The sequence below is a fragment of the Ceratotherium simum genome, chromosome 6 (assembly GCF_057802395.1).
Source record: "Ceratotherium simum simum isolate JZ-2026a chromosome 6, ASM5780239v1, whole genome shotgun sequence".
Classification (NCBI taxonomy): domain Eukaryota; kingdom Metazoa; phylum Chordata; class Mammalia; order Perissodactyla; family Rhinocerotidae; genus Ceratotherium; species Ceratotherium simum.
Genome location: NC_141905.1, coordinates 69,303,237 through 69,316,038, shown reverse-complemented (window position 1 = coordinate 69,316,038; position 12,802 = coordinate 69,303,237). Strand labels below are relative to the sequence as shown.

Genomic DNA, 12,802 nt, shown 5'->3' with positions numbered 1-12,802 from the left:
TTCTCTCAACCTTGGTATGGTTCACTCCTTGCAATTCAGATTTCAGTTTAAATGCCACCTCCTCAGAAAGGTTCTCTCTGATCATCCCATCTAAAGTAGTCACCCAGTTACTCCTATCAAATCATCATATATTAATTCTCTGCATAGCACTTCCTATTATCTGACCATTTTCTTTATTAATCTATCTTCTGTCTCCACAAGCACAGGAATCTTGTCTGTCTTGTTTATCACTGTATCCCTCACCCCTAACAGGGTGCTTAGCACATGGTAGTTACTCAATACTATAGAAAGAGCGAACCAAACTAGCTCAACCTTTGAGTTTTTCTTTTTCTTCTGACAGAATGTTTCTCCCAAGCTGGAAGAGTGAGTGATTTTGGAACTCATCATTCTTCCCACGCCCTGCCCCACACCCACACCACATCACCACATCAAACAAGTTGCTAAGTCTTCTCTACTCTTCCTTGGCTATGCCTTTCTCATTGATTGCTTCTTCCTTGAACCTGCAACCACTACTTTAGTTTAAGCACTTATACCTCACGTTGGAACTCTTTCAAAGATTCTTTAACCAGTATGTATGTGCCAACATACTGGTCCACTTAGAGTTCTACAAACATACCCTCACCCTCCATGTTCCCACCATCACGTCTCTTTGTATGCCATTCTTCTATCTGGAAAGTACTTGAACTCATTGAACTCCTACTTATAAATCTTTAACCAAAAAGAAGAAAAGGATGGAAGAAACAAAGGAAGGAAGAGAAGGAAAATAAGAGGGGAAAAGAAAGTCCCTTGACTCTGACATGAAGCATCATCCCTTGATTCTGATGTGAAGCAGTCCCTGACAGTCCCTTCTGGCACTCTGTGTACCTGCCCCGGTATTGCAATGAGTTCTGTACCTATCTCGCTGAGATGTAACATGCTTGAACTCAACGCCTTATGCTTCTTAGTATCCTTACAGTGCTCAGCTCACCAAATTGGTGCTTTCACTAAAGAGCTGTTGAATGAATAAAATGTCCTAACCCCTCTTTTACACCAAGTTCTAACTACTCCATCTCTTAAAGCCTGGTTAGTTCAAGCCTCTCTTCTTCCATAAAGTTTTCTCAGTACACCACAGCCAAAATCAATTCGACTCTGAGTTAATGGAAATGATGACTTATAAAAGGTCATTAGACAATTTCTTATGGACTGCTTTGCAATTTTTTTTCTCTACAGTTATCTTGCAGTTTTAATTTTTTGTGCATTCACGGTATGTCTTCTCAACTAAAACATACCTTTATCTAGGGCAAGGAACACGTGTTATAGCTATTTTGTAATCCTCACAAAGTCTAGTAAATGCCTGGTTGATACGAAAAAGTAAGAGATTCTAACACTATGCTACTCTACTCTAAGTATGAGATGTTATAAACTTAAGGACTGAACCAGAGCAGAATATGCTGCTAGAGATGTAAAGTGTTCAAAATAAAGATAAAATTATAATTTTTTAAACTTTCCAAAACGGACGTACTGAGGGGAGGTGAAGTAAAGCCCGAAAAAGAATTGGTCATGATGTAATCTGCAATCTGTTGTAATGCTAGTAATCCAGTTGGGTTGTGGCCTTTCTTCATCTGTTCTTGAATAAGGCATTCCAGGTCTTCCCGAAAGGCCTGTAATACACAAAAATAACCACTGAGCACATACATCTTACTTGGAACAGAACAACCCAAACATAACTTGCTCTGATATAGTCAGTCTTTCACCCATCCCTCTTTTGAATAGCTTTCATCTACACTATTTTAAAACAAATATAAAATACAAAATAATAAAATTAAAACACTGGAAGAAGAAGCAAGAAGCTTACTTTCAGGAGAGGAAAAAATCATTAGACATTCTTAATCTCAAAAAAAATGAACTACTATAACACTTACAATAGACAAGATAAAACAACTCTGTTAATGATATGCAACTAGGGCACCAAGTATAGACTGATGCAAAAAGAGACACATTCCTTGCCTAGCAGCCTCATTATCTAGGTTAGGAAAGACTCCCTATTTGAATGGGGCACGACTCTGACTACAGAGTGACTTAACAGCAAAAGTCTTCACTACGACATACTAAATCATGGCTTCCATTTTATTGATTTCCATGGCAATTCCTTAGCTCCACAAACTTTGAAGGCAAACTGATAAGAAGAGTTGAGAACTGAGTACTCCCATTCTGAAACACTGTGCTGAAGAAAGAACATTTTTTCCAACTTGGAGTACCATGTGTTCCTGTTCTGGAGTTCTGCTGTATCTTTTCTTGTGTGTGTGTCAGGGGCCTGGGGGGGAGGGTGTGTGGCAGAAACAGTGTTTATATAAATAAAAATCCTGAATATTAAGAGAAAACCTCTCTTCCAGTAACCCTTGAGTTGCTAATATGATTCATCATTTGAAATCTCTTTTAATTCTTCACATTAGTTAAAATAGCTGGTTTCGTATTTCCATGAAATTTTACTAAACATTTATTTTACTAAATTCATCATTTGTTCTCTTGCGCATATCTATTTTCATTCATTTTAAACATGAAGGCTCTTGCAATATAAGTCACCTAAATCTCGCTCTTCCATTTGAGAGTGGTTACATGTGTAGGAGAACGCCCTGCCAGAAATTTTTTCCCACTTCACCTAAGAGGGAGAAGGCAGAAAATTGCTTTGGAATCACTACCTCCAAGAGGGGTAGGTATGAACACCTTGGAGATCACTGGGGAAAGCTTCCTTAGAAGGCTGAATCTCCTTTGAGTCACTGACAGTAGCCTTCCTCATAAGGCTGGGAATAAGATCGCCTGGAGTCCTGCTTAGATATAGCCTGCTCAGAGGATGGCTGAATAACTCAGAGGTTTTCAGACAGACAGACTTTCTTTTTCTTTTTTTTTTTAAATAATGGCATAAGAGCCCATGTTGGGAAGGGGAAATGCAGTTCTGAGGCTATGAGGTGGTAGATATTAGGACCAGTCCTGACTCAATGGTTATGTTGCTTTTAGAACAACAGTTGAGAGGCATCTGTGATATGAACTGAAAAAGCTGAGTGCTAATAGCTATAATCTTGGGAGCTCAACCATGGGGCACCATGGAACACCCTGAGTTTAGCACAGGAAGAGGGAGAGGGAGGTCATCCTTCCCTGATGCACCACGGTGGCCTGCATAGGCATCTGGGTCAACAATGAACCTGCATCTTCTGTTGGGTCGGGTGAGACTAGTTTTCAACACCACCACCATGTGGCAGGGAGGTGCAGCGGCAGTGGTGGACTGGACAGACTTTAGTGCGATTCTTTCACATACACAGATGCAGATATGTGTGCACACCGCACACCACATCTTGGATATGGAAGCCACTGATGAACTCTTTTGGACTATGTAAGCCACTAAAGTTCTTGGGATAAGTTAGGGGAAAGTAGAAATTCTAAAAGGAAGATGCTGTACTTTCTGCTAATACAGCAGGTGAATGTTTGAGTGATTAATTTAAAAAATAGTAGTGACCATATTTGAACTCTGAGTTCAGGGAGCAGTTGACACCAGTTAAACATGGTTCTCCTTTTACAAATTCAAGGCTTGTTAAATGTAAAGCATTAGCACAATTATAAAAATTCTAAACATCTAATTCCATTGACTGTATCTAGTTCATTTAAACACATGATTTAAACCAGAGAAACTATCCTATAAAATATCCTCTACAAAGACACATTACATTTATCAGAAAACTCCATTAATACATTTCTAAGACCTTACGAACATAAAACAGTTGTGAGTTGTATATAAGATGGATGGATGCCTTCATATAGATGACCAACATGAGTATTTTACCATGTTTAATGCTGAAAGGAAAAGAATCTTCCAGATATACTCATTTATCTTTATATAAACTACAGAAAACTTCTGGACACCTGGCAATGGGCCAATCTGCTCTTCTAAAACTTTATCTTCCCTTCAAAACCAAACTTTATTTAAACTTTCCTCAGTTCAAAGCAGCTATAACCAATATCTTTTGATTAAGTAAAAAAATATTAATGATACCTACTATGTGTATCACTCATTATTTACATTATAATAGCTCTCAGAAGTAGGCATTATTTATTTCACTGAATGCCCTGCCTCATATTGTCCCAGGAAGAATTTAAGGCAGATTCTATAGATTAAAATGATACAAAAATAAATTAAATATAGGTAAGAAAAGTCAAGCTTAAGAGAAAATAAGCATAAGGAGGTTAGACAGAGCCAGGAACGAGGTTAAGATACAAAGTACATGCTATAAAAATTGTAAGCATTTGCCAGAGATGGGCCAAATTTTATCTAAACTCTCCAACAGTCAACATGAATCAAGATAATCCACTCAGTATGCTGATTTACAATGGCTTTAAGATTAAAAATCAACCAGTTGCTCAAGAGAATCACAACTATTAAGGAAAGTGATGAGAAATTTCTGCTAGGTGGGGTAAGAAAGCTAAATAAGAAAGGTTGAAAAATTTGTCCAAGGTCACACAGCTATTAAGGGTCAGAGGCAAGGACTCAAGTCAAACGTCTTTTTTTGTTGTTGTTAGTGAAAATGCTTTTTTCACTTCCATATATCCCACAATATGGTGAGTACCATCCTAAACCTTTGGGATGATCCACGGTGTTACAGGGGGATGAATAAGCCCTTCTGAAATCAATTAAGAGAAAAATTTGAATTTCCCCTTTAAGGCTAGTGAATAGGTTCTCTGTAGTACAGGACAAGAAAATAATTTTCACAGTAAATGAAATTTCCCCAGCCTTTTTATATAGTTGATAGCGCTTCAACAAATAAGAATTCTTCTATTTCAAAAGATTTAATATTTTGTGTCATGAACATTTATTTATAACTCATTTTTAAATGTTCCCAATATTTTTGAAATGTTGTTCAGATAATTACCTAAGTCATAAAACAGTTAGTGTAAAAATTACTAATGATATAAAATTGTTTCACCCAGTTTTCAAAATTTATCAATAAACTTACCAAGTTTTCATTAAAATATATTAAAGAATAAAAATTTTTACTTATCTTTATGATGGATAGTTAATCATATTCCTACTAAAATTCAATGTTAATAAAATAATCCTTTATAGTTGAGTCATTTGAATCTCACAACTAAAGTCCTGAGATGGGCAATGATTTGCTCAAGGCTGCATAGCTAATAAATAAATGGAATAAAGATTCAAATCTGAACTCTCAGTTGGGCATAGGATCTTTTCCTAATTTAATCAGAGATGGGTTGTATCACTGAAACCAAATACAACTGATAAGGCAGCAGGCATGTTGTGATCAGAAATACTGAGAAAACCTCTTAGGCTAGATTAGAGCATTAAATTGTAATGATAGATAAAGGAAAAAAATTATGTAACAGCAGATTATGATGATCCTGGAGTACCAAAGTACTTGCCCTCTTACAGCTAGGAATTCCCCCATCAAAGCAGAATGAAACTAACTTATAAGCAGGGCAGCAAGATCACATGCTGGGCTTCTAAAGTCAGATTAAGTCAACAATTCCCTAGGGCCTCCACAAGAGGAGAGTCAGGTTAAAAGATCAAATAACTCATACACGAAACTACAGCCTAAACTGTGTCTTCCATTCCAGATACAGAAGAGGAGAGAAGAGGAGGTAGTGGGGGTTGTTACTCCTTGAAGACATGAATACATGAACATGAATAAGCCAGAGTGCCATCAGGGTGACAGATTCTTTGACACTTTCAAAAACCAAAATACAGTCTAAGGAATTATGATTATAATCTTCAAAGGGTTCCACAAAAGCATAAAATGCTTTAAATTAGCAACATTGTATATAATGTTTTTTATGTATATAATGTATATATACATACATAATTAGCAACATTGTATATAATGTTTTTTATGTATGTAATGTATATATACATACATAAATTGTATGTATACAATTTCCACAAAAATAGTTGCCTGCTATGTGCTAGGCACTGTGCTACATGCTTTTACCTTATTTCATTTAATTGTCACAACTACTGTATGAAGTCCATTTTACTAACAAGGAAACTGAAGCTCAAGTTAAGTGCGTTTCCTAATGTCACACAGCTATAAGTGGTGGTGAACTCAGATCCAAAACAAGCACTGTATGCACACATGTAGGTATAACAAATTTTGTATAAACAGATTAAGACTGGAAATGATGAGAAAATGGGCTGACCCCTAACTTAGGTCAAAATAGTCTGGTACTCCAGGATCTCTATAATCTAACTTTTTGGCCATATCTACCATTACTACCTTGTGCTCTGGTCTAGCCTATGAGGTTCACTCAGCATTCTCTGATCACAACTTGTACTTTTCCATCCTTGCTCACTGTATTTCATCAAAAGCAAATGCTGGCTTCCACTCTTCCTCTACCTAATGAATTCTTACCCTTTACTCAAAACACTTGTCTTAAATGCCATCTTCTCCTTGAAGCCTCTCCTTTAATCACTTGTTAGGAAGGATCTCCATGTTTCTTCTCTTCCCATCCCACTCTGAATTCTTTTAACGTTTGCCTAACTACACTTAAGGTACCATCATACGATTGTGCTTTATTTTCCTACTCTACTATACCATAATATCTGATGGCTGGAGCTGCGTCTTTCACATTTCTAGAGTCTCCCTGAGTGTCTAGTTCCGTGCTCAATTAACAAAACAGTAAGTTAGAGTTTCTTGTCTTTTTATTTTCCTAGATATAAGGAAAGAAAGTAAAGAATCAGATCTCAATCTTGATTGAGTTAATGATAGCAAAGATCCATTTCATAGGTTATTAGCACTGGAATGTGAAGCTCTAGAAAACAGTCTATCACTTGAATCAGAAATTCTTCCTGTGTTATTAGGCCTGTCCATCCTATAATAGGAGAAATTCATCTTTTAATTTTTTTAAATAAGAAATGAATCTTCACTGCATGTTACAAATTTTTAAAAAGTCATTTAATTCTTCAACTCAAACAAAATCCTACTTGAAAACTTGGTTCATCCCCAGAGTGTTATAGTTTGGACAGTTCTCTCATCAAACATATGTCCAAAAAAGTATGTGGGAAAAAATCACTAGGTGAAAAACAAAATATTTATGTTAGAGAGAAGGTGCCTTAAAAGCCTTATCTGAATCTCATACCCTTTTATTTTATACATCATCTATCAATGCTGAGGGAGTGATCCTGTAAACTCTGAATTCATAAGGTACGGATAAAAACAAACTTGTAAAAACATGCAAGATCCAGAGATTTAAGATTCATGTAGGGTAAGGGTACACTTTAAGTACATACATGTTCATGTATACTATAAATCACAAGTAGAATTAACTTGAAATATCAGATCTTAAGGCTTCTGCATCTAAGATCAGAACTTTCAGGAGAAAGTGGCAATAGATGAAAGATCTTTTAAATCACAGAAAAGAGGACCAATTTGATAAAAGAAACTGACCTGATGAAATTATTTCAGCTAAGGCTAAGAAAAAAAAAATCATACAGGTTGATTTATAAGTAAAGTCTAACTTATGGAAAGCAGGTAACAGAATACTGATAAATATCAGAGATGGATTTAAATATCCACATCTGGATGTTCTACCTCATAATAATTACTAGAGAGAAAAATTGGAGCAAAAAGAAAAAAAGATTACAGACTTGCTGCTCCCAAGGCACCCTGGTATTATGTTATTAGATCTCTCCTAAAGTGGGATTAGGAGCATAACAAACTTACTGAGAATTTCTCCATTAAGAAATGTATTCATTTGGAACTAGATTACCACTGGTCCTGTTGAAAGGAGAAAAAACAAATAAACCAAATTTTCTTCTGGATGGTCTTTCTCCTGTATCTAATTCTTAATTAATATGAAGCTAAAGGTTAGAATAATATCTTCTCTTGAAGCTGGTATATAATAAAAATGTAAACAAAGTTAATAAAGAATACTTGACATCTTAAACTTCTCAAGTGACCAGATAAATGAGGGTGATTTTGACCAACTCTTCTAATTAAGGTACACTGTTAACAATTTAGGCCTTAATTACAGAGATATTCTAAAATGTATATGGCTTTGAAGTTTCTCCTATCTTCAAAATAAGCTTGTAGCATTACACATTGCCTTGTTATTAAGAAATGTTAGTGAGTCACGTGCCTGAGCTATCACCACCTACACTCCCGTTGTCCTATCTTTCAGAGCAACATTGCACACTTCTGTCAACAAGTCTAAATTCCTTCCTATAGTGGTAAAGCTTAAGAACTTTCATTTTTTTTCTGAAGCCCACCAACTGTTTTCCATATTGAGCAGTCAAGTTCAGTAGGAGCTTGCTGGACAACATTCAAGTGTTTAATGACCCAAAGCCCACCTACTGGGTGGGCTATGTATCAAAGCTATTCATACATCCATCCAACCATCTATTCAGAATTTACTATGCACAATGTGCTGTCAGTTTTTCAACTTTCATGTTTCTTTAACTTGGATGAGGCACCATTTAATTCCAACAGTTTCCCCTTCACTTCATTCTGAGAGAAGGGGGTAAGTGACAATCTAGGGTCTCCATAGACACATATACGAGGAGCATATTGGTCAAAGAAAACTTGTGGATTCCCTCTATTGCATTAAAAAAATCTCTAACTAAACCAATTTACTCACCAACACTTGATTTCTAAGACAAATACTTCCTTAAATTAAGAAAAATATATACGACAAAAGGCGATGAAATGCTTGGAAAGAAGTAATACTTGGAGTCAAAGTGAGACAAATTCTTTGCTCTTATCTTCTCAGCTCAACGCAATAAGGTGTTAAGTTTGTCATCCAAATTTACAGACGCCAAAATGTCTTGTGATTGGAAACTCTTCTTGAATTGGGTTGAATTAACTTGAGCAACAGAATTTAAAGATGAATGAAACAACAATAGATGGGTGGAATTTTTTCACTGTTATTGAATGCTTTAAGTGGTATAGCCTAGTGGTTAAGGGTGTGAGCTTTGAAGTTTAAATTCAGACCCCATCATTCATTTAAGTAGGCTTATAAAAACTTCAGCAAGTTATTTAACATCTCTAAATTTCAGTTTATTCATCTTTAAACTAGGGATATTAACATTTTGAGTTGTTTTGAGGATTAAACAGGATTTGATACATAATATGTGCCTGGCACATAGTAAATGTTTAATAAAAAAAGTATTATACTTTGCTTTTATTAGTTTCTCTCCTGATTTCCTTTCTTCCCAAATGAACTCAGCATTTTAAATTATAAATTTGTTTCTTACAAACAGGAATTAGTAATATCTTTGATTTTGATCTTTATTGGTTATGGGTTTGTCTAACAGAATAAACCCCAATATTCATAGGAGACCCACAAAGGTTTTAAGAGAATTATATTGGCAGAAACACTGCAAGATTGGACTTGAAGGAACCAAGACAGTACAAAAAGAAAAGAGGTCTTTGAACCCAAAAACCTATACAAGAAGGAATCAAGCTGAGAAAAACACATACTTGCAAACACAGTCTATCTTTCAAGGAAAAGGAAGGATGATTCAGAGGGTGGAACCAAAAGCCCAGAGAGTAAGAGCTAGGGAGACTCACCTCTAGTAAGCAGAAGGACTGAGTCCTCATCAAGGGAACTTCCAAACATTTGCCTAGATGGATTTCAAAATTGCTATGGATCGGTTACTCCTTTGTACCCTCAATTTTTCCCCTTTTGGAGCAAAAATGTCTACAGCAGTTATCTTTGCCTGCCCCACCTTGGGTGTGCGTGTGGGGGGCAGATAACTTGTCTTTTTAGGTCTCAGGTCTATAGATTGAGAGGAATTGTACTTGAGGAGCTGTACTGAAGGAATTACACCTGAGGAGCATCATGTGCACCTGGACCAGATTTAGATAATGAATTCTGTATTCAGGCTAATATCGTAATGGCATGAGACTTTTGCAGGGATGTTAGAAGAGGTTGAGTGTATGTTGCATGTGGCAGAAAGATAAGTGGCAGATTGTGGTGCTTTTAATATAAATTGTGATCAGAGAGTAGACAATCTTCCCCTCAAAAGATGGAGCTTAATTCCACTCCCCTTGAGTATGGGCTGAACTTAGTGACTCACTTCTAACCAATAAATATGGTGGAAGCGATGGTGTTTAATGTCTGAGATTAGGTCATAAAAGGCACTGCAGGCTCCTCTTTGCTCTTTCTCAGATACTTGCTCTGGGGGAGAACACTCAAATAACCTCAGGTAAAGATCTATGTGTCAAAGAACTGTGGCCTTTTGTCAATAGCCATGTGAGTGACCCACTTTAAGAGCAGAAACCTCCAGCCCAGTCAAGCCATCAGATGACAGTAGTCCTGGCTGACGTCTTGACTGCAACTTCATGAGAGACCTTGAGCTAGAACCATTCAGCTAAACTGCTCCTGAATTCCTGACTCACAGAAACAATGAGATAAAAAAGCTTGTTGTTTTAAGCTGTTAAGTTTTGGGATAATTTGTTATATAGCAATGGATAACTAATATAGGCCACCATGTATCATTGCCTCTGGTGAAAAGTGTGTTGTATTGAAAAAATTTGAAAACAACTGTCCTAAAACATGTCAGGAAGACAAAATTTATACTTTTCCAAGTCTTTCACAAACAAGATTTAAAATTCACTAGCAAAGATCTAGGAAAAAAATGATCAATCTCTAATTGTTTAAAACCTTCTTTGTTCCCCTCTGGGCTGAAAACTATCACCCTTGCTACATGAATATGGAAATAACCAATTACACACCTGCCCTTTCCCATTAGTTTATTAAGTTCCCCAAGGTGTAAGTAAAATTGATACTTTTAAGCCAACTTACAAATGGAAATACATAAGTACAGGTATATTGTATTCTATTGTGCTTTACTTTATTGTACTTCACATATACTGCATTTTTTACAAATTGAAGGCACAACCTTCCAACAGCAAAAGATTATGACTTGCTGATAGTTAGCATTTTTTAGCAATAAAGATTTTTGGTTGTTTTTTTTTTTGGTGGGAAAGATTTGCCCTGAGCTAATATCTGTTACCAATCTTCCTCCCTCTTTTTTTTTTTTTCTCCCCAAAGCCCCAGTAAATAGTTGTATATTCTAGTTGTAAGTTCTTCTATGTGAGCCACCGTCACAGCATGGCTACTGACAGATGAGTGGTGTGGTTCTATGCCTGGTAACTGAACCTGAGCTACCAAAGCAGAGGGTGCCAAACTTTAACCACCAGGCCATCAAGGCTGACTCAGCAATAAAGTATGTTTTAATTAAAGCATGTACATTGTTTTTTTAGACATAATGTTATTGTACACTTAATGAACTACAGTGTAGGGTAAACATAACTTTTATATGCACTGGGAAACCAAAAATTTCATGTGACTTGGTTCATTGTAGTGGTCTGGAACCAAATCTGCAAGATCTCCAAATATGCCTGTACAAAAAAATTAGGTAATCTACTCCAAGTTATACTGTGTTTAGTTTAATGGGGAAATTATAAAACAAAAACTTTGGCATGGAAATGTAGTATAGTACTTTTTCCTTTTAACTTTACAGTTAGAATTGAATGATTCTCTTTGGAGCATCTCTCAAAGAAATCTCAATATTTAACAACCTTGAACAAAATCTCAACTTCATCTCATTCTTTCAGTTACTTTATACTATATGTAACTGTAATCATCTGGCTAATAAGTTAGTTCTTAAAAGTGGGGTTTCTTTACAGGAGGAAATATATCTATTTTCATCCAAATAATTAATATGCCCTTCAACTATTTATAAACACAGAAACTCAGATTGGCACAAAAGGCGGCACTGAACATTTACTCCCTCATGATGAATTCTCTGGTTAATCTCCTTTCCACTGGGAAAGGGTTTCTTTAAAAGACAGCTTTAAATTTAAGCTATACTTAAACTCCTCAAAGCTTGTATTGCCTTTATAACTTGCAATTGCTTTTATCCAGGCCACTGGTATAGTGAATTACTTAGAATGGAATTCCCTTTTGGCTTTGGACTCAACCTTTGTGAGTAAATTCACAAGGGCACAACAAAAATGATTTACCAGGGCCACCTCAGGCAGTACTATGCCTTGGTGCTTATTTTAGTACCTAAGTTGGAAACTTAATATAACCCTAACGCGGGCATCATGTATTTATGTGTGCTAAACTCTGCCTTAAGGGGCCCATGATCTGCATTATGCATAGTTATGAATTCATTTTGCATCTTAAATCAAGCTGTTTTCTCATTTTCTGTCACTTACATGTGACCTTTGCAATTCCACTAAGGGTTTGTAAGAAAACTAGCATATCACTTGAATGTGATTTACAAAGTCTGGATATTACTGTGCAGACAGAATTTTCAAGTTTGTGTTTATAATCCACTTTTAATTTAGTTAGTTTGGTGTGGATGCATATATGTGTGCTTACATTAGGTGTATGTAACATTAGGCTGCCAAATCACAGACCTCCTCAAAAACATTAAGTCTTCCTATGCTGCTGTGAGTGTCAAGGTACCCCAAGGAAGAAGAAAATATGTGTATGGGATGTACCCAACTCATTTCTTGGTTTCTAACACTTTAGTCTTGCCTTTCTTTTCTTCACAGATATTCAGTCTGAATTGGGTGTTGAGCTCAGTAGCATCTTTTGTCCTCCTTTAATGAAGCAACACACTCAGAAATCACACAAAGAAAATCTACACCACCAAGACAGTACTAGTTTGTTGCTAAAGCTTTGTAAATTAAATATATAAATTAGGTGTTCATTTTGCCTCTGAAAGACTGGGGGCAACTAGTCACTCTTCCTCTACCCCTCTTCCAACCTGAGAGTAGTTTGAGATACCTTCTACCTCATTATATCA

At 36.2% G+C, this 12,802-nt stretch overlaps 1 protein-coding gene across 4 annotated transcripts in view; it reads right to left on the bottom strand.

The window, feature by feature from the left end:
* Nucleotides 1–12,802, bottom strand: part of ADD3 (adducin 3) — a 135,313-nt gene that overhangs the window by 17,229 nt on the left and 105,282 nt on the right. For all 4 annotated transcript variants that reach the window (XM_004428063.3, XM_014785719.2, XM_087432571.1 and 1 more), the window contains exon 3: nt 1,502–1,640. In XM_004428063.3, the coding sequence (XP_004428120.1) occupies nt 1,502–1,640 (139 nt within the window). The remainder of the gene's footprint in view (nt 1–1,501; nt 1,641–12,802) is intronic.